The sequence below is a fragment of the Protopterus annectens genome, chromosome 1.part1 (assembly GCF_019279795.1).
Source record: "Protopterus annectens isolate FY-2018-M chromosome 1.part1, PAN1.0, whole genome shotgun sequence".
Classification (NCBI taxonomy): Eukaryota; Metazoa; Chordata; order Ceratodontiformes; family Protopteridae; genus Protopterus; species Protopterus annectens.
In genome coordinates, this window is record NC_056726.1 from 354889864 (window position 1) to 354908524 (window position 18661).

Below are 18661 nucleotides of genomic sequence, written 5' to 3' on the forward strand. Positions count from 1 at the left end.
TCAGACCATGATTTAGAGAGGGTGGTAAGCAGACTGTTGAAGTCACAGGCACTAGCCCAAATGCTCCATAGCCCGTCTCAGCAGACTTCGGCTATTGCTCTTCCCCCTGAACTTCCTCCTCCGACTCTCCTCCAGAGTTCGGAGCCGGAGCTTTTCGGAACAGTGACAGTGTCGGCGCCGGGGCCGATACATCCCCTTTCGGCTCCGTCGTCTTCGGCTCCGATCTCCTCCATGAGACCTTCCTTGGAGGGATCCGGTCGTCGGGTCTCCCTTGTCGGCTCTGAGGGGGCAAGTGGCATCGGACCCTTGTCCGACCCCGCTCTCCCCCTCGGAGCTTCGGCATTGGTGAGCTCGGCACCGACATCGGCCTCGGAGCCTTCTCTTTCGGTGGGGCCGGGAATTCCTGTATCTTTGGAGCGGGATTCTTCCGGTCTCCCTGGGAGGGGAGCCTTCGAGGTGATGAGGAGTGTCCTAGCCCCTGAGCTAGGTCAGCGGTCCATTCCATTAGCTCCTCCCTCTTCGGTGCCTGTTTGTCTCTTGCCAGTCTCTTGCTCCCAGGCCCAGAGATCCATCGCCCCAGGTTACCCATTGGGAAGAACTTCCTCTTCCGAGGTTTCTCCTGATCCTGCAGGAGATCCCCCGCGCAAGAGGATGTGTAAGAGGAAACACACAGACTCCCCTGAGTCTACCACATCGGATACCGACTTAGATGAGTCTGAGGGTTCCCCCCGGTCCCCCTCTGAGGATGTCTCCTTTTCAGACATCCTGGAACTCCTTAAGCAGAGGGGGAACTGGCCTTCCATTGATCCCTCCGAGGATGACTCTGTATACCTGGAGGCTTTTGGATCTCGACCCTCCACCTCCTGGGTGTCTCCGCCGTTCGACCCACTCATGCAGGTAGTGGCTCGGAAGGCGTGGGCAGCCCCGGATTCTGTGGAACCAGTCCCCAGGAGGCCTTCCAAATTTATCACGGCCCCTCCAGACAAACAGTTTCTTTCTAAGGGCGTCTCTGTTGATGCTATGGTGGTGGCGGCGGCCACCAAGAAGGAACTTGCGGATCCTTCCGTGCCTGTCCATCCTCCTAACAAAGACTCTAGGACCATGGACAGGTATGGAAAGTGGATGTTTTCTTCAGCGACCTTTGCTATGCGTTCGCTGAACTACCTTTGTCACTTTACCAGACTTCAGAGAGATATTCTCAAGGAACTAGGTGAAGTGGTTCAGGATCCTTCGGCTGCTGGGGCTCAAGAGAAGATTGCCTCACAGCTAGGAATCCTAAATTCTTTGACCAACTCCTCTATGCGGCTCATTTCCTATGCAGCCGATGGAGCGAGTAGAGCCGCAGGCACAGGAGTGGCACTTAGGCGTCAGGCCTGGATGCGGCTTTGTAATTTCGCGGACCCCTTCAAGGCGTCCTTCACCAATACCCCCTTTGACGGTTCGGCTTTGTTCGGGCCCCAGGTGAAGGAGACTTTGACCAGGTGTGAACAAGACGGCAAGACCCTTTCTGCCGTAGGAGTCCATTTTTCTACACCTTCAAGACCCTACCCCAAGGGTCAGAAGGAAGGGAAAATGTGGTTCCGTAAATCTCAAGGAGTCACGCCGGACACACGTGGTCAGTTTACCCCCAGAGGCAGAGGGGGTAATAATAACAGACGCCGTACTAGAGGCAGGGGGGGGGTCCCCAGAATCAGGGTAGCAGGGAGCCTCTTCCTGATAAACCCTTCCAGCATCCCTGAGGTGTTGCCCGACTGTCCACCCTTGGAGGCAGTCGGGGGGAGATTATCGCTGTACCCAATAGCCTGGTGTTCCCTCTCACAAGACAAATGGGTACAGTCGATCATATCCGAGGGTTACAAAATCCCTTTCGAGAGGTATCCCGTACCTCATCAATCCCTTCCAGACATCTCACCCGGTCAGAGGGATTTGGCAAAGCTGGAAGTTTCAAAGCTTCTAGCAAAACGAGCAGTCCAAATAGTGCCAGCAGACCAAGTAGGATCCGGAATCTACTCAAGATTCTTTTTGGTCCCCAAAAGGACGGGAGATTGGAGACCAATTTTAGACCTCAGCAATCTAAACAGGTTTGTCAAGAAGGCAAGATTCCGGATGGTCACGCTTCAGTCCATTCTGCCCTTTTTGGCAAGGACAACTGGATGTGCTCGATAGACCTTCAGGATGCGTACTATCATATAAAGATACACAGACGCTCCAGAAGGTTTCTCCGCTTTCGGCTGGGGTCCAGTCATTTCCAATTCAGAGCCCTGCTCTTTGGCCTCACTTCAGCCCCCAGAGTGTTTACCAAATGTATGGCAGTGGTTACGGCTCATCTGAGACGTCAAGGATTCCAGGTGTTTCCGTATTTAGACGACTGGCTCCTCTCCGCCACCACCAAGCATCAGCTTCTCCAATGCAAGGAGACTACACTCTACAAATCTGCAAACAGTTGGGGATCTCAGTGAATTTCGAAAAATCTTCTCTGTTGCCTTGCCAATCTATCACCTTTATAGGCGCAGAGTTAAACACCGTCAGCATGTTAGCCAGACTAACAAAACAAAGAATTCTGGACATCCAAAAGTACGTTCGGATCATATTACTCAGCAAGAAGATCAGAGCCAGATTGGTCCTGAAGGTTCTTGGTCTTATGGCTGCAGCCGTTGTACTTCTACCGTTAGCCCGCTTCCACATGCGTCTTCTACAGTGGATGTTGTTCACTCAATGGTCGTTCCAGCAGCTCCCCATGAGGCACGAAATTCTAGTCATACAATCGTGCAAGACTCATCTAACCTGGTGGATATCTTCTCCTCTGCTCCATCAAGGCCGACCGTTTGTTCCCCCAGCTCCGGTTGCCACAGTCACTTCGGATGCCTCTCTGATCGGGTGGGGGGGCATTATCAGGGCAGGATGGTCCATGGGACTTGGCAACCCATAGAATACCATCTGCACATAAATGTCCTAGAGATGAGAGCAGTGCTTTTAACGTTGCAAGCCCTCAACGACTTTCTTCCCTCGGGGACTATTGCAGTTCAGACGGACAACATGTCTGTAGTCTGGTACATCAACAAACAGGGCGGGACCAGGTCCTATCCTTTATGTCGAGAAGCTCTCAGACTTTGGCAATGGGCAATCTCCTCTCATCGGTTTCTGATAGCAACGCACATCCCCGGCCGATCCAACCTCTTAGCGGACAGACTGAGCAGAGCTATTCTCATGCCACACGAGTGGTGTCTCAAACAATTGGTAGTGGATGAGATTTTTCAGAAGTGGGGCACCCCTTGCTGCGACATTTTTGCTACTCCCCAAAACAGCAAATGCCCGGACTTCTTCACCCTCTTTCCCCTACCAGGCCATTCCCCGAGAGACTCTCTGACCCAGGATTGGCCCCGGGGACTCCTGTACGCTTTTCCTCCATTCCCGCTGATACCACAAGTCATTCAGAAAGCTACCGTATTAAGAGCCAAGTTGATTCTCATTGCCCCTTACTGGCCTCGACAAATTTGGTTTCCGTCTCTGCATCGTCACCTCCTGGTGCAGCCCTGGCATCTGGACCCAGTTCCAGATCTTCTGATCCACCAGATGGGTCAACCGCACCGGGCCATTCGTTCTCTCAACCTTACTGCTTGGTTGCTCCACTTCCTTCCCTAGCCAGGCTTCCTATGATTTCTTACCCTGTTAGAAATATCATAATAGCTTCTTTAAAGTCGTCCACCAGAACAGTTTATGCTAGCAAGTGGCGACGTTTCTCCCTATGGGCAAAGTCCAAACACATTGATCCCTTCACTGCTCCAGTGCATTCAGTCTTAGACTTTCTAGCGGAGATTTTTCAATCAGGATCTTCTTCCTCTACAGTTAAAGTCCAGCTGGCAGCAATCTCTAAATTTCATGTTGGCTTGCAAGATCACAACATAATGTCTCACAGACTTTGCAAAGCTTTTCTGAGAGGTATTTTTCTCCTGAAGCCTCCAATCAGAGATCCTCCTCCGCAGTGGGATTTGAATTTAATGTTAGCATCCTTGATCTTACCCCCCTTCGAACCGGCTGCTTCATGCTCGTTAAAGTTTCTTATCTGGAAAACAATTTTCTCTGTTGCTGTCACTTCAGCTAGGAGGGTATCTGAACTTCAAGCCCTCTCTGTCCGCTCCCCATACTTGGTTTTTCACAAAGATAGGGTATCTTTAAGAACTAATCCATCTTTTCTACCCAAAGTTGTTTCTCTGACTAATATTAACCAATCCATTCATTTACCAGTTTTTTTCCCTAATTATTCAGACAGAGCTGAACAAAAACTTCATTACTTGGATGTCCATCGTCAACTCATTTATTATCTGGACAGAACTAAACAATTCAGGAAATCTGATCAATTATTTCTTTCCTATGCAGAGAACAGGAAAGGTCTCCCAGTTTCGAAAGTGACCTTATCCAGATGGTTGTCTTCTATCATTTCTTATGTTTATTCTCTCAGAGGAAAACAATTATCCTCAAAACCGAAGGCACATTCTACCAGGAGCCTGTCCACATCTACAGCTTTTCAGGATAGGCTACCCATTGATACCATTTGTGCAGCAGCTACTTGGGCCACTCCTCATACCTTTGTCTCTCATTATAAATTGGATTTGACCTCCAGGGACAGAGCCAGGTTTGGTTCCACAGTTCTCAAGAGTCTGTTCCATTGAGCCACCCAGGATACAGGTGCTAGGGACGCGGTCCCATCCAGCAAGAATGAAGGCGAGATTGACAACTTAACATTTAGAAGTTGTGTACCTACCATAACGTTCCATGTTAGTTGTCTTCTCTCGCCTTCTTTCTTGCGTCCCTCCCTCCTTCCCTTTGGCCTGGACAGATCTTGAAGTACTTCTCTTTCTCAGGTCTTTCACTCTTTCCAAGAGTTCTCAGTAGAAAGAGTCTCTATTTTTAGGAACTATTGGCCTAGTTTCTTCTAGGTTAGTTATGCTCTTCCTTTGGAAGAAGTATTTTTTCAGCAGGGTATCCTCTAGCTACCAAACGAGATCTGAGGTAGTCACGCCTTGCATCATGGGATATAGGGTTGCCTCGAGCTGGTAAAATGAGTTCTCGAGCTTAGCAAGTGCCGAGTCGGAGCCGAGGATCGGCTCCGAACCATCCAGCAAGAAAGAAGGCGAGAGAAGACAACTAACATGGAACGTTATGGTAGGTACATAACTTCTAATTTTTCTCCATTCCTCAGGCATCCTCTCACTTTCCAAGATTTCATTAAACAATCTGGTTAAAAACTCCATTGCCATTTCACCTAAACACCTCCATGCTTCCACAGGTATGTCATCTGGACAAACAGCCTTTCCATTCTTCATCCTCTTCATAGCTATCCTTACTTCCTCCTTGCTAATCCACTGCAATTCATGATTCACTATCCGCACATCATCCAACCTTCTCTCTCTCATTCTCTTCATTCATCAACCCCTCAAAGTACTCTTTCCATCAGCTCAGCACACTCTCCTCGCTTGAGTACGTTTCCCTCATTATCCTTTATCAGTATTAAAGGTGGTAATAAAAGCGTTCAAGAAATTAGTAGTAGTTGTATTAACACTATTACCTGTATGCTGTGTACTATCCATATTGACAAAAACATTCTGTCCCCTCAAATTGGTAGGTATCAGTTGTCTATCTGTCTGGTCAATGATCACCTCCTGGGCAATCTTATCACCCAAAGTAAGGGTGAAGTGTCCACCGGCCCTTTTCTCAATAACTTCCATACACAATTAATTTGTAAGTGTTATGGGATACCCCCTCAAAAGAAACATTTGTTTCAAATTATCACACTCCTCTAAAATACATTTTCTCATACTGTCACCATATGGGCTGCTCTCTCAAATTCATCTTTTACTACAGGCCGTTTTTGTGTGCAAGGGTGATTACTCTGAAAGCAAAGGAAGGTATTTAAATAGGTTTCTTTTCGAAAAATTTAATTTGTAAGTCTGTTTCTAGATATGTCCTTCATAATGAGGACATCCAAATAGGGAAGTCTGTTATTATCAGTCTCGTGTAAATTTTAGGAATGTTGTGGTTTGATTAATGTATTTTAAAAAATACACTATCGTATTACTAGGTCCATTCCATAAAATAAAGATGTCATCCAAAAAGTGGGTATAGGTGTGGCAATGGGTAAAAAATGGGGAGGTAAACAAATACTTTCTTTCCCATTCCAACAGGTCCTCAAATTGAGATTATCTGAATGCAGTGAAAGCTGTTAGCTGTATTTCACCCAAGGATCATGCCAGTGTTGTAATACAGAGAGGGCTACAGTGTACAAGACTACCCACCTTTCCAAGGTTCTGCATCCAACTAAGTGGAAGAATTTAGAAAACCTTGACATAGACATTTCAGATGGTGTAGATTCAGCTTATTGAATTAGGCCCCTTGATTATTGCTTGTGTATTATATTTCCTTATTCACTTAGGTTTTTATCTTTCAGGACATCCCTGTTGAATCGCTTACAACTGTTAAGCCATACAGCAATGAGATCCATGCTCAAGCCCAACTTTGGCTCAAGAAAGATCCCAAGGCTGCATATGAAATCTGGAAAAAATGTTTACCAGCTAGAGGTATTTTTTTACTGTCTTGTTATGAGTTTGAAGTGATAAGTAACCATTTGCATTTCTGGGATTATTGTAATCTAGCCAGTCTGTCTGTTTTTTTTTGTTCACATGATTGAACAAAGTCCCTGTATATCATGCTAGAGAGGTAATTTGCTCACTACAGTTAACAAGTAGTTTTACCAGCATTCTGTCCTGCGATTGTTGGCACATCCTCATCACCCAAGGATGTGTCTTTATCATAGATAAAAACCTATCCTCCTGGATTAAACATTCCTTTTTTTATGTTCATGTGCATTTGAACACTCTTTCATTCATGTGTAACTTTTTTGTGTTTTTCATGGTTTGTTTTGTTTTAGTTTTCTGTTAATACTATATTCAGCCCATTATGCTTTTTCTTGTCTTAATATTTTCATATCTTCATTTACTGTAAATAGCTTACTTTCACACATTGTATAGATAATTTATTGTACAGCTAGTTTGTGTGTGTAATCCAGCCCTGTTTGCATTTTGTAAACACTATTGTATTTTAACCTGCATTTTATTATGAGTCTTTGAGCTTGGGTTGTGGGTAGAGTCTTTTGTGAACCAGTTCAATCAAGTAAGTAAAGAAGAAGGAAATGGAAGGTAGACATTGATTACGTGCTTTTTTGGACAAGTCAGTCCCCAGAATTGCCTCATTCTTCTCAGTGTTGCATCCTTTCTATTGAGAGTTTATGATTGTGTTTCTCTTCCTTTATGGCAGATTGTGAGTTTCCCTGTGAATGATGCACTGAATTGTTCAAATATTTACTGTTTGCCATTTATCCTGTGATATAGTTTGTGCTGAAAATATCCAGAAAGTTTTCTTAATTTACCATGTTTAACAAATAAGTGCTTTTACATTTAATTCTAAAAAGGAGGGATATGCCTTTGACTATCTTCCCTGTCGAGCTTTTTGTTTCTATTCTCAGACTTGCCACTAGTGGGAATCAGGGCAAGAAAGAAACATAGATGGTATGGGAGGATATCCCTCTGTACCACTACTGTTCTAACGTTTGCAGTAAAGGATACAAAGCCCTGGAAGTAAATTTCTTCTGCAGAAGAAGTTCCAAGAAGTTAACACTACCACAACAGTGGACGTACTCACAAAACTACAAATATGATTATGTTCTAAAACAACTGTAACATCCCTGCAAATGGGAAACTTGCAGCTGTTGTCTGCAGAAACTTATCTCAACTTTTGCTCTAGTTTAAAGTTGAGCCGTCTCGGTATTTAGGTACTAAAAGTTCAAAGAATTGCTATGAGAAGGAATTTGTATTGTTACAAAATGTACTAGAGTAGTGTGAAGGGTAGCGTATGTAGCACAGATTGAGACTTGGTATGTGAACACCATACCATTAGCTGTGGATACTGTGAACTGTTCGTAAAGTGTAATGATGTACTTGAAAAACAGTTACATACTCTGTTAAAGATGGCTGTTGCAGTACTGTTCTGCTTTGGTGAGTTCGAAGATTGTAAGATCAAAAAAAGCATTTACATAATTTTTAAGAAATATCCTACATAGATGCGCAAGAGAAAAGCAATTCCAAGTTTCAGAAGGGTGAATGGAGCTAGTAAAACTGAGCCATATGAGTAACAAATGTCTTTGGGGAACAAAAAAGAAAAGGGAATATTTTAAATATATGAATTAATGTCTGATATAGGGTAATATGGTACATCATATACTTGAAGGCAAAAGTATTTGTAGTCCAAAAGAAATGGCAAAAGATTTTATCATTTCTTTCCTAGAAAGATCAGGTCTCTGAATCTTTATTGTAATAAAGATGCTGTAGTTTTCAACAGCTTTAGGCGGCTCTTTCCCTAGTATAAACCTGAGTCATATAACTCAGTCACTTAACAGTGTTAAGAGCATCTATTCATGTGTGTGTGTGAAGGAGGGGGGTCAGGTAGTAATCTTGCTGTTTTATACATGTGTGTCAGAAATACTTTGCTGTATATGTGGCAAAACAGTTGCAATGTCCAGCAGGCAGGATGTGTTCTTAATCAGCAGGAGTATGTTGTTCCAGTTTATAAGGGAGGTAATAAAAGTAACTGTAACTCATTATTCTTTCATCAGGTGTATAGAAAAAAAATTTTGATGCAAAGTGCATAATTAATATACTAATGGAGATAAGATTGTAAGTTATTGTCGGACAATTATGCAACATGGATGGATTTCTTAGAAGTCAGTCTACCTTATCTAGTTCAGTAGAGCTTACCTGTAGAATAAGACTGGCAAATAATAACATGCCAGACCGTGGTATTGTATTCTAGAATTGGACAAAGCCTTTGTTTTCCTCCCTTATTTTACCAAATTTCAAGTACTTGAGTGCGTAATATCACCCCTTGTATATAAAAACAAGGAGACATGAGATACTTCTACTACATGAACAATAATCTAGGAAGCAGGTCCTTGCAGAAGTATCCCTGGGGTCTGTTTTGGCCAAATATTTTCTAGATATGGTATTTGTATTATTTCCCTGTCTAAACCAGTGGTGGAGCTCTTAGTATGCCAATGACTTTAAGTTGGGTGACATGATTACACCAGAAACAGACAAATGCAACCTAATCAGCTGTTTGCTGCTAGTGTGCAACTGAGATGTTCTTGGATTTCAGTTCAGTTGAAGTAAATATAACTGAGTTTTGGGATATATTATTTGCAGTGTACATACTAGTTTATATGAAACTCCTCTTCTACATGGAAAACAAATTAACGACCTCTGTAAACCTTTTAGGTACATTTTCATGTACTAAATATTCAACTACAGTCAAAAACAAAGCTGTGAAACAGGCTAAGCTTCTATTCAGATGTATGTCATCAGATTTAACTGAATTATGCAAGGTACTAAGTAGGGTATACTTAAATATAATTCAGGATTTCTTGCTCATAATACCCTCATTAAATAAATGTGACTCCTACAGTGCACATTTAGTAAAATTACTCCATCCATAGACCAAATGAATTATTGTAACTGATTAGGAAAACTTGGCATTTTCACCATTACATAGGTGCATAAGGGCGAAAACTGGCATACTGGGCACTTAAATTTACAATGTTAGGTAGTCCAATCTCACCTTCATTTTTACATATGGGTTCGCTCCGACTCGGCCGATTTTCAATCTCGAAGACTTCTGGTTGGCTCATGGCTAAGCAGGTATCCCATCGTGCACCAGTGCAATCCCCAGATGTTCATCGTGTTTCACTGTTGCAGTCATGACTGTAGGGTTCTCCCCTGCCGGCAGGCAGCCCTCGGTCGGCCAGAATCCCAAAGTCTGGGTTCGGCGTCGGCTGTTCAACCATGCTCCCTGAAGTCAGAGCACCAGGAGTACAAAGCTGACAGCCGACACCATCTTCTCCAGTCTTTCTTGCCGTGCGGTGATAGCAGTTGGCAAGTGCCGGTCGGCTGACTCCTGACGAATTTTTCTGATATACTTCAGTCCGAAGATTTTCTTCTCCACTCAAAGCTAAGTACCCCGTTGGGGAAACTTTTTTCTTGCTCCACTCCGATGTCAGAAAAAGTTAATTGTATTTCATGTGGGAAGCAAATACCTCATAAGGATTTTCATTCTTACTGTATTCCTTGCTTAGGCCCTGACCACGAGGTAGCTAGTTGTCGGTTTTGTGCTAGATTCAATCAACGTACAATTAAGCGAAGGTACGATTTTGCTTTTCATTACTTCGGTAGGCGCTTTAACTACAAAATGTCGTCTGATACGGTTCCGGCTACCGGAGTTCACAAACGTCGCAAGGATAAAGACAGGCCTCCGAGGTCCAAATCTGATGATAGCGCACAAGCGGAGCCAGCTTCAGGTTCGGCCATCATCAGTGAGGTGCTTTTGCAGCCCCTGTCGTTGGCCATTTCAGAACTGATGGCTGAAACGGACTCTCATGAGGAGCCAACCAGGCCTTTAAATATTTCTGTTGCAGGACCTTCGGACAATGCTCCTTCGGATGGGTCCGGAGCCGCTGTGCAGGTACCGGCTTCCGAAGGGGTTTTCAGGCCTACTCAGCTTCTAATAAAGGCAAAGACAAAGGCAAAGACTCCATCTAAATCAAAGACTACAACACAGGCCTCTTCTGAACCGGCTCCCAAGTCACAGAAACAGTTACTCAAGATGGCGGAGGATTTACTTACTATGATTAGGGGTTCTCATCCCCCTCCAGATAAAAGGCCAAGGCAGGATGTTTATTATGATTCCTCTGATCAGGCTTCTGTTTCCTCAGTTTCTTCTTCTGATCAGGAATATTCTTTTCCCCCTTATGAGGATTCTGATGCTGAGGAATCCATTCCTTCAGCTTCTCCACCTGAGGATTTCTCTTTTGGGGAAACTTTGCATGAAATGAGGGAACATTTCCACTGGGAAGGACAGGAGTATTCAGAATCTAAGAAAAGACTGAGGGATTTTCTTCTTCTTCCCCAACATAGACCCCTGGCTATTCCTCCTGTTTTGGATATTGTGGATGATGCCTTTTCAGAGGCTAACTTAACCCCTGACTCTTTTCCTCCTGCTCCTGTTAAGCCTGATAGATATTACAGGGTTCCTGATTCCCATCAGTTTTTATACAAGAACCCTTCTGCTGACCCTGAAACCATTTCTCAGGGTCCTAAGGGAGTTAAGGCCGCTTCTGCCAGAAATCCCATTCCTACTGAAAAGGATTCTCGATCCTTAGAAAGATGGGGCAAAAAGGTGTACACTTGTGCTACTTTGTCCATTAGGGCTTTAAACTGTCAGTCTCATATGCTAAAATACCAGCAATTTCTCTTGTCTGTTTTAAAACAAAAGCTTACTTCCATTTCCGCCTGTGCAGATGATAAGGAATTACATGACTTATTGCATGCCACTGAACAAGTTGGGAAGCATGGTTTACACTGTGGATTTGATGCCTTGGAGGCTTCTTGTAGGGCTGCGGCCTCTGGCACCAGTCATTAGAAGGCATGCATGGCTAAAGGAACAAAATTTGCCTAAACAAGTAAAGGCTAAATTATTGGATGCTCCTGTATAGCATAATGTTTTGTTTGGATCAAAAGCTGAAGAGGTGATTAAAAAGATGGAGGATAAGGCTAAATCCATGCAAACAGTTAAAGATTTCTTACAAGTACAGCCACCCCGATTTAGCAGGAATTGGCCCTCTAAAAATTTGTCCTTTCCCACTTCAGACAGGCCTCAGAGGGGTAGATATAGACGCTCCAGAGGAAGGCCTCAAACACAAGCTTCTTATAGACCAAGACAGTGGGCTGCTTCCACTCCTAGGGGAGGAGAGGACAGGTCACAAACTCAAAGGAAACAGACTCAATGACTCCCTCTGTTGGGCTACAGGAACTTCTTGCCTGGAAGGCCCTCTCAGAGGAAAACTCTCTCTCTTATCAAAATTGGATTCAAATAACCCAAGACAAGTGGATTTTGGATGTGGTTTTAAGAGGTTACAAATTCCATTTTCATACCTTGCCAAGGCCAAGCGGATGGCCAGACCTTCCAAAACATCAGTGGATGGAGGCCTTAAACCAGGTGGAAGCTCTTTTGGCTATGAATGCCATAGAACTGGTTCCACTTTCAGAGATGGGAAAAGGTTTTTACTCAAGGCTCTTTCTAGTCCCAAGGAAGCAAAACTCATGGAGACCCATTCTGGATCTGTCGGTCTTGAACACCTTTCTAGAGATTCCAAAATTCAAGATGCTTACTCTACAGCAGCTACTTCCAATGCTGTCCAAAGATGCATGGATGGTAACTTTGGATTTAAAGGAGGCATATTTACACATTCCCATCAGGCAGGATCGCAGAAAATACCTCAGGTTCAAGGCCGGATCGAGGCACTTTCAATTCTCTGCACTGCCCTTTGGATTGTCTACTGCCCAGGGTCTTCACCAAATGCCTGGCTCCAGTAGTAGCTTACTGCAGACTCAAGGGAATTCAAATTTACCCTTATCTGGACTATTGTCTAATTCAGGCAGACAGCAAGGATGTCTTACTCCAACATCTAGAATTTGTACAGAACCTCCTCAAGTTCCTGGGATTCTCTGTAAACACAAAAAAGTCAAATTTGACACCATCACAACAGATAACTTTTCTGGGTGCACTTCTAAACACCACAACCCAGATGGCATTTCTGACGTCCGAAAAACAATTACAGCTGGCTTCAACTTTCAGAACCTTGGCAACTTTAACTCAACTATCTGCAAGGAAATTCTTGCAAGCTTTGGGTTACATGGCCTCCTGCTTCCTTCTCGTACCATATGCAAGACTACACATGAGGAAAATACAGTGGTACCTAAAAAGTGTATGGTCTCAGCATTGCCACAGTTTAGACATACTGATCTCCATCCTTCCTTGGCTTCAAAAGGAATTTCTTTGGTGGTCCAGGGCATGTGCTCTAAACAAAGGGAAACCCTTCCGTCTGCCTCCAGCCACTCAGATTCTAACCACGGACGCCTCGGATTATGCTTGGGGAGCCCATTTTCAGGGCAACTGTCTGCAGGGCCTTTGGACAAAGGATCAGAAGCACCTGCATATCAATTTAAAGGAAATGTTAGCCGTTCAGAAAGCTCTATTGGCTTTCAGGAATCTTTTGCAACCAGGACAACTACTAATACGGACAGACAACACCACAGTTATGTGGTACATAAACAAGCAAGGGGGATCTCATTCCTATCCCCTTTGCAGACTAGCCACGGATCTATGGAACACAGCTCTAGCTTGCAATCTGGATCTTCAAGCTCAGTTTCTACCAGGGAAACAAAACTTCCTAGCAGACAGTCTGAGCAGAAACCTTTCAGATCCACACGAACGGATGCTGGACACCAAAATATTCAGCATGATAACAGCAGTCTGGGGATGTCCTCACATAAACCTCTTTGCATCCCATCTCAATCATCAACTACAGAATTATTGCACCAGGACTTTCCACAGAGAAGCTTGGAAAGTGGATGCCCTGTCATTCAGTTGGAGGAACCTCTCGGGATATGCCTTTCCGCCTCTTCCTCTTCTTCCACCGGTCTTATTGAAGATAAAACAGGACAAGCCCAAGATGATAATCTTGCTGGCTACAAATTGGCCTCGGCAGTTTTGGTATCCAACTCTAAAAAAAACCTATGCCTGGAGCCCTCTTGGATTTTACCTCAGTCTCCGAACCTTCTGTCCCAGCATCAGGGTCCGGTTCTACACTCTCATGTCAGAACTCTCAGCCTGGTGGCCTGGTTAATCCAGGGCCTTTGATTTCTTCTTTCCTTCCCAAGCAGGTTATGGATGTCATTTTAGAAGCCAGACGTCCTAGCACTAGAAAATCTTATGCAGGAAAATAGAAAAGATTTTGTTCCTGGATGCAGGCTCAGGATTCTGATCCTCTTCTTCCTAACATTACTTTAATTTTACTTTACTTGACAGATCTCTTACATAAGGGTCTCTCTTTCTCTTCCATTAAGATACATGCCTCTGCTATTTCTGCTCATTATAATACAGACCCTCCCATCTTTTCCCACCAGCTCATGAGACAGTTTCTCAGAGGAGCTAAGAACTTAAGACCTCCTAGATCTCCTCCTATTCCTGCTTGGGATCTCAACTATGTTTTGGAAAAACTAACCTTGTCTCCTTTTGAGCCTGCTGCCTCTTCTGACATCAAGTTTTTATCTTGGAAGACAGCTATCCTGTTAGCCCTAACCTCTGCCAGGAGAGTTTCAGAGTTACAAGCTCTTATGGCTGTGGAACCTTATATTATTTTTCATCAAGACAGGGTATCTTTGAGGACTAATCCTACCTTCATGCCTAAGGTGGTTTCCAAAGTGGCTTTAAATCAAACTATCCACTTGCCAACCTTTTTCCCCACTCCTCAAAATAAAGGGGAAAGGATCTTACATTCCTTGGATGTACACAGACAACTACGTTTTTACCTGAACAGAACCAAGGACATCAGAAAATCAGAACAATTGTTTATTTCTTATGCTTCAAGTTCCCAAGGTAAAGCCATTTCAAAACAGACCATTTCTAAATGGATTGCTCATGGAATCAGATTTTGTTATTCTCACCATGGAAAGCAAATCCCAGGGAGTATACGGACTCATTCCACCAGAGCTGCTGCCACTTCTGCGGCCTTCCTCAGGGGAGTTCCTACCAAAGACATTTTGGAAGCTGCAACTTGGAGTTCAGTGCATACTTTTTCTAAGCACTGCAATCTACCTCTGTACTCTAAGTCTAGGGCAGGCTTTGCTTCTGCAGTCTTGCAGGGCCTTTTAGCCGCCCCTTCTTCTTTATGACCACCTCCCTTTCTTTCAGCTTTGGGATTCTACCTTACAGTCATGACTGCAACAGTGAAACACGAACATAGTACAGTTGTGTACACCTACCATAAATGTTAGATGTTCGAGTGTCTTCACTGTTGCAGTCTGGGTTTCCCTCCCTCCTGTCCCCTCTTATTTTTACTTTTGTGTATTTCCTTTTTTCACCATTCTTCTGAGGTGTATTTGCAAAGGTTATGGGACCTTTTCATTTTGGGACTCCTGACATCTGGGGCAAGAAAAACTGGAGAAGATGGCGTCGGCTGTCAGCTTTGTACTCCTGGCGCTCTGACGTCAGGGAGCATGGTTGAACAGCCGACGCCGGACCCAGACTTTGGGATTCTGGCCGACCGAGGGCTGCCTGCCGGCAGGGGAGAACCCTACAGTCATGACTGCAACAGTGAAGACACTCGAACATCTACATTTATGGTAGGTGTACACAACTGTACTATCTCGTTTGCCATGTCGACGAGCTCGGATGTGCTTCTCTTGGCTCTGGCCAAGTCTTTTGCAATTTTTTCATTAACAAGTGGTTTTTGCTATTTACTGTTATTTACTGGAAAGTGTGTGTGTGTGTGTGTGTGTGTGTGTGTGTGTGTGTGTGTATATATATATATATATATATATATATATATATATATATATATATATACATATATATATATATATATATATATATATATATATATATATATATTACCTTAATTGTCCTGTGGTCTTGTGTAACCTTAGTAGTAGTATCCTGTGTACCAGTAGTTAGGTGCAGTTGCGTTTTTTGCCTAGATCGTTAGTTTTGGCGGTTTCGCTGTTCTTAATCAACAGGGGCTCCAATTGATTAATTTACTATTAATCGGTTTATTGTTAACTGGTGGTCTTTGGCGGGGATCTGCTAAGTCTTATTTACGATTGCAGTTGCAAATTTTTTTTCTGCTTTATTGAACATGTGTGTGTGGTGTTGTATACTTGGTCTGTTTGACTTGGAAGACCCAGTTCTTTCACAGGGCTAAACCCGTTTAACTTAGAGGACCTAGTCCTCGTGTTACTCCTTCATTGTAATTTTATTTGGAAATTTTCCTGTGTGACTGTGGCTTTGTATTATAACACTACTCCACCGGTGCTTCTGCACAGAAATGGGCTTGGCGAAAGTGATTGGCATGGCAAGGGTGTTTGACATGGCATGTTAATCATGGTTGATTGGCAAGTTATGCAGATTTGCAAGTGTCCTGGTTAATATTCATTGTGTGGTTGTACTGTGCCGTTTTCAGAAAATGTTCATTCTAGCAGAGTTATTCTTGTGTTTTTCATCCTTTTTAAAGAAAAATGTTTTATCCTATTTTTAAAGAAATGAAAGGATAATCACACTTCATAGCCAGGGCCAAACTCAGTATTATAGACAGTGCACAGTAAAACGCGGTATAACCAAGTTGATGTTTTTCTGTCCGCAGTGTTATGGTAGCTGCTTAATGTGCAGTGTACTTTCATAAGTACGAGAACAAGTAAAGTAGCAGATTCACTGCGGTTAAGTCAAGTAATTTTGCTTGTTAATATATTTATTTAATATGTTTATTTATAAGCTTACTGCATGAATAACCACTTAAATTGAACTGGATATGGTAACCAAATGTTAACCGGGGAACTCTCGGGAGAAAAATCAGCAGTACAGAGCTGAAACATGTACAGGCTGACATATAGTAGTAATGCAAAAACAAAATAAAATAACCAGGGATGTCTTGCTGCACATGTGGGACCTTATAATGTAATCAGGCAGCAACCTCTGTTTTTTATTTTCTGATGTTTCCCTAACTGAGGTTTCAAGACTGAACTGACTTGCGTTTCCAATTCTAGCATGCATTTTTGTGAACTTTGCTGCTGTTCATCTTATTTGCCCCAAATCAGCTTCTGTGGTATAGTTTTGTATAATAGTTGCTTTTGCAGGGGAGCAAGCCCCCCCTGCACACCCCATGTATACATTGCTTCTTTACATGAGTACTTTTACAGTGTTTCCATGAGCTTGCCGCATTACAGAAGTAGCCTAAAATGTGCTGTTTTCTTCCGAGAACTACAGTTGCTTATATCTGTGCTATTTTCTTCCAAGAACTACAGTTGCTTATGCGCATTCCTTACGAGCTGCATTCAGGTCGCTAGTCAGAAGCTTGCACGAACAATTTGAAGTACAATCTAATGTTTTGAATATTCATGTTGCCAATGAAGGTGGTCTTATATTTATTTTCACCTCCAGAAACAACAGAGTTCATGTTCAGGGTGTTGGGTGGGGTTTGGGTGTTGCTTGCTACTGCACATCTGGTGGGGTAGTGTTCTAATATAAAACCAAAGCCTTTGACAGTAGACTTATGGAGTCTCTTCCTTGGTGTTTGGGCCTGAATACGTTGAAGTTGTGAACTTGGCATGTGTTTAATTATTTCAGTGTTATAAACTCTGTAATAACTTTCTTTCCCTGACTCATTCAGGACAGTATCTTCATGGATGTGATCTTAAGATTTTTTCTGTAACTTGATCTCAGAATTCACTTTGCTTCAGGATATCAGTCTGGTGGTATCGTTTCTCACGAAGGTCAATAGTGACAAAGCTCTGATGAGCATTCTTGATGTCACATGAGCTCTAGGGTACTGTGTAACAGAAGTGCTTCCTTGCTGCTTTCTCTTTTCTCACGAAAAGATCTGGCAAGCTCTTCCTCAGGCAAGACTATCTTGACAGGTTTGCCTTTGCAGCATCTCTTTGTTGCATGGAGAGAGAGATGCCCAGTGCAGATCTGTTCAAGCCTCATTCCTTTTAGGGATTGCTTTGTACAGCATACCTTTTACAAGTGTGTCTGTTTAGTGCAGCTTTGCAGCAGCAATCTGCTTTGTGGCTTGAATGTTTAGCCAGTGTTATAGTTTAGGCTTGTATTTCAGGGACAGGGCACACTTTTGATATAAAAGCCCAAAGTGTGTTTAATGCTGCACTGGGAAAGCAAGAATTATGCAAGTGTAGTTACCCCCCCCACACACACACACACACACTTTGTTGTACATCTTTGGAACATTCATAAGCACATTCCTAGTCTTTTAAACTGTAGTAGCAACTTGTAACTTATCTCTACTCTGCAGGAAGCATACTGCAAGTCTGTATTTATAATGAAGTTAGTCATCTGCATCATTTAAGCATTAATGATATATGCATTCTTGTAAATGTTTAGTGTTTGTTGGTCACTGTCGCCCCTTGGCTGTGTTTTGTACATGCAGTCTTTGTTAGATGCCTTATAAATGGTACTTGTTTTCTTTTCTTTTCTTAGATATTGTGGCCTGGGTCGTGAATGAAGTCTCTCCCTAGAACAATTCACTTGCCGATTTAACAAAGGCAAAACAGTTGTCCTCCCTCAGCTATGTTTGTTTGTAACTTGTTTTGGATAAGTTAAGGGGTGCTAGTTCAAGATTATTTAGAAGGTGCTAGATTGCTCTTTGAGAGCTTGCAGAGGTAATGCCAGGTATTCAGTAAGCATTTCAGACTGCAGGTGTGCAACATTATTGCCTTCCTCAGTGTGACTAAAAGAAGTGTTTCTGAGAGACACAGCCAGTTTTCATTTGTTTCCATTCAGTAGAATATGGTGGGCTTTATCTAAGAGAAAATGGTTTCAATTACTTCAAAGAACCTTGTTAAGGCAGCTTCTGAGTCTGGAGGTAGCAGAATTATCTAGAATTTCTTCACTGGGTGAGTGCCATGCAGATGTTCTAGATGGATAAGGCTATGTTGACTGTATCAGTATCTTATGTGCTTCTGCTCCATGGTGCTGGGTTCAAGTCTTCATT

The 18661-nt window shown here is 43.2% G+C and overlaps 1 protein-coding gene across 1 annotated transcript in view; it reads left to right on the forward strand.

The window, feature by feature from the left end:
• UBR4 (ubiquitin protein ligase E3 component n-recognin 4) overlaps positions 1–18661 on the forward strand; it is a 3959899-nt gene that overhangs the window by 3281992 nt on the left and 659246 nt on the right. Inside the window, 1 exon segment of the mRNA XM_044087073.1 lies at positions 6446–6575. Within this exon segment, the coding sequence (XP_043943008.1) occupies positions 6446–6575 (130 nt within the window).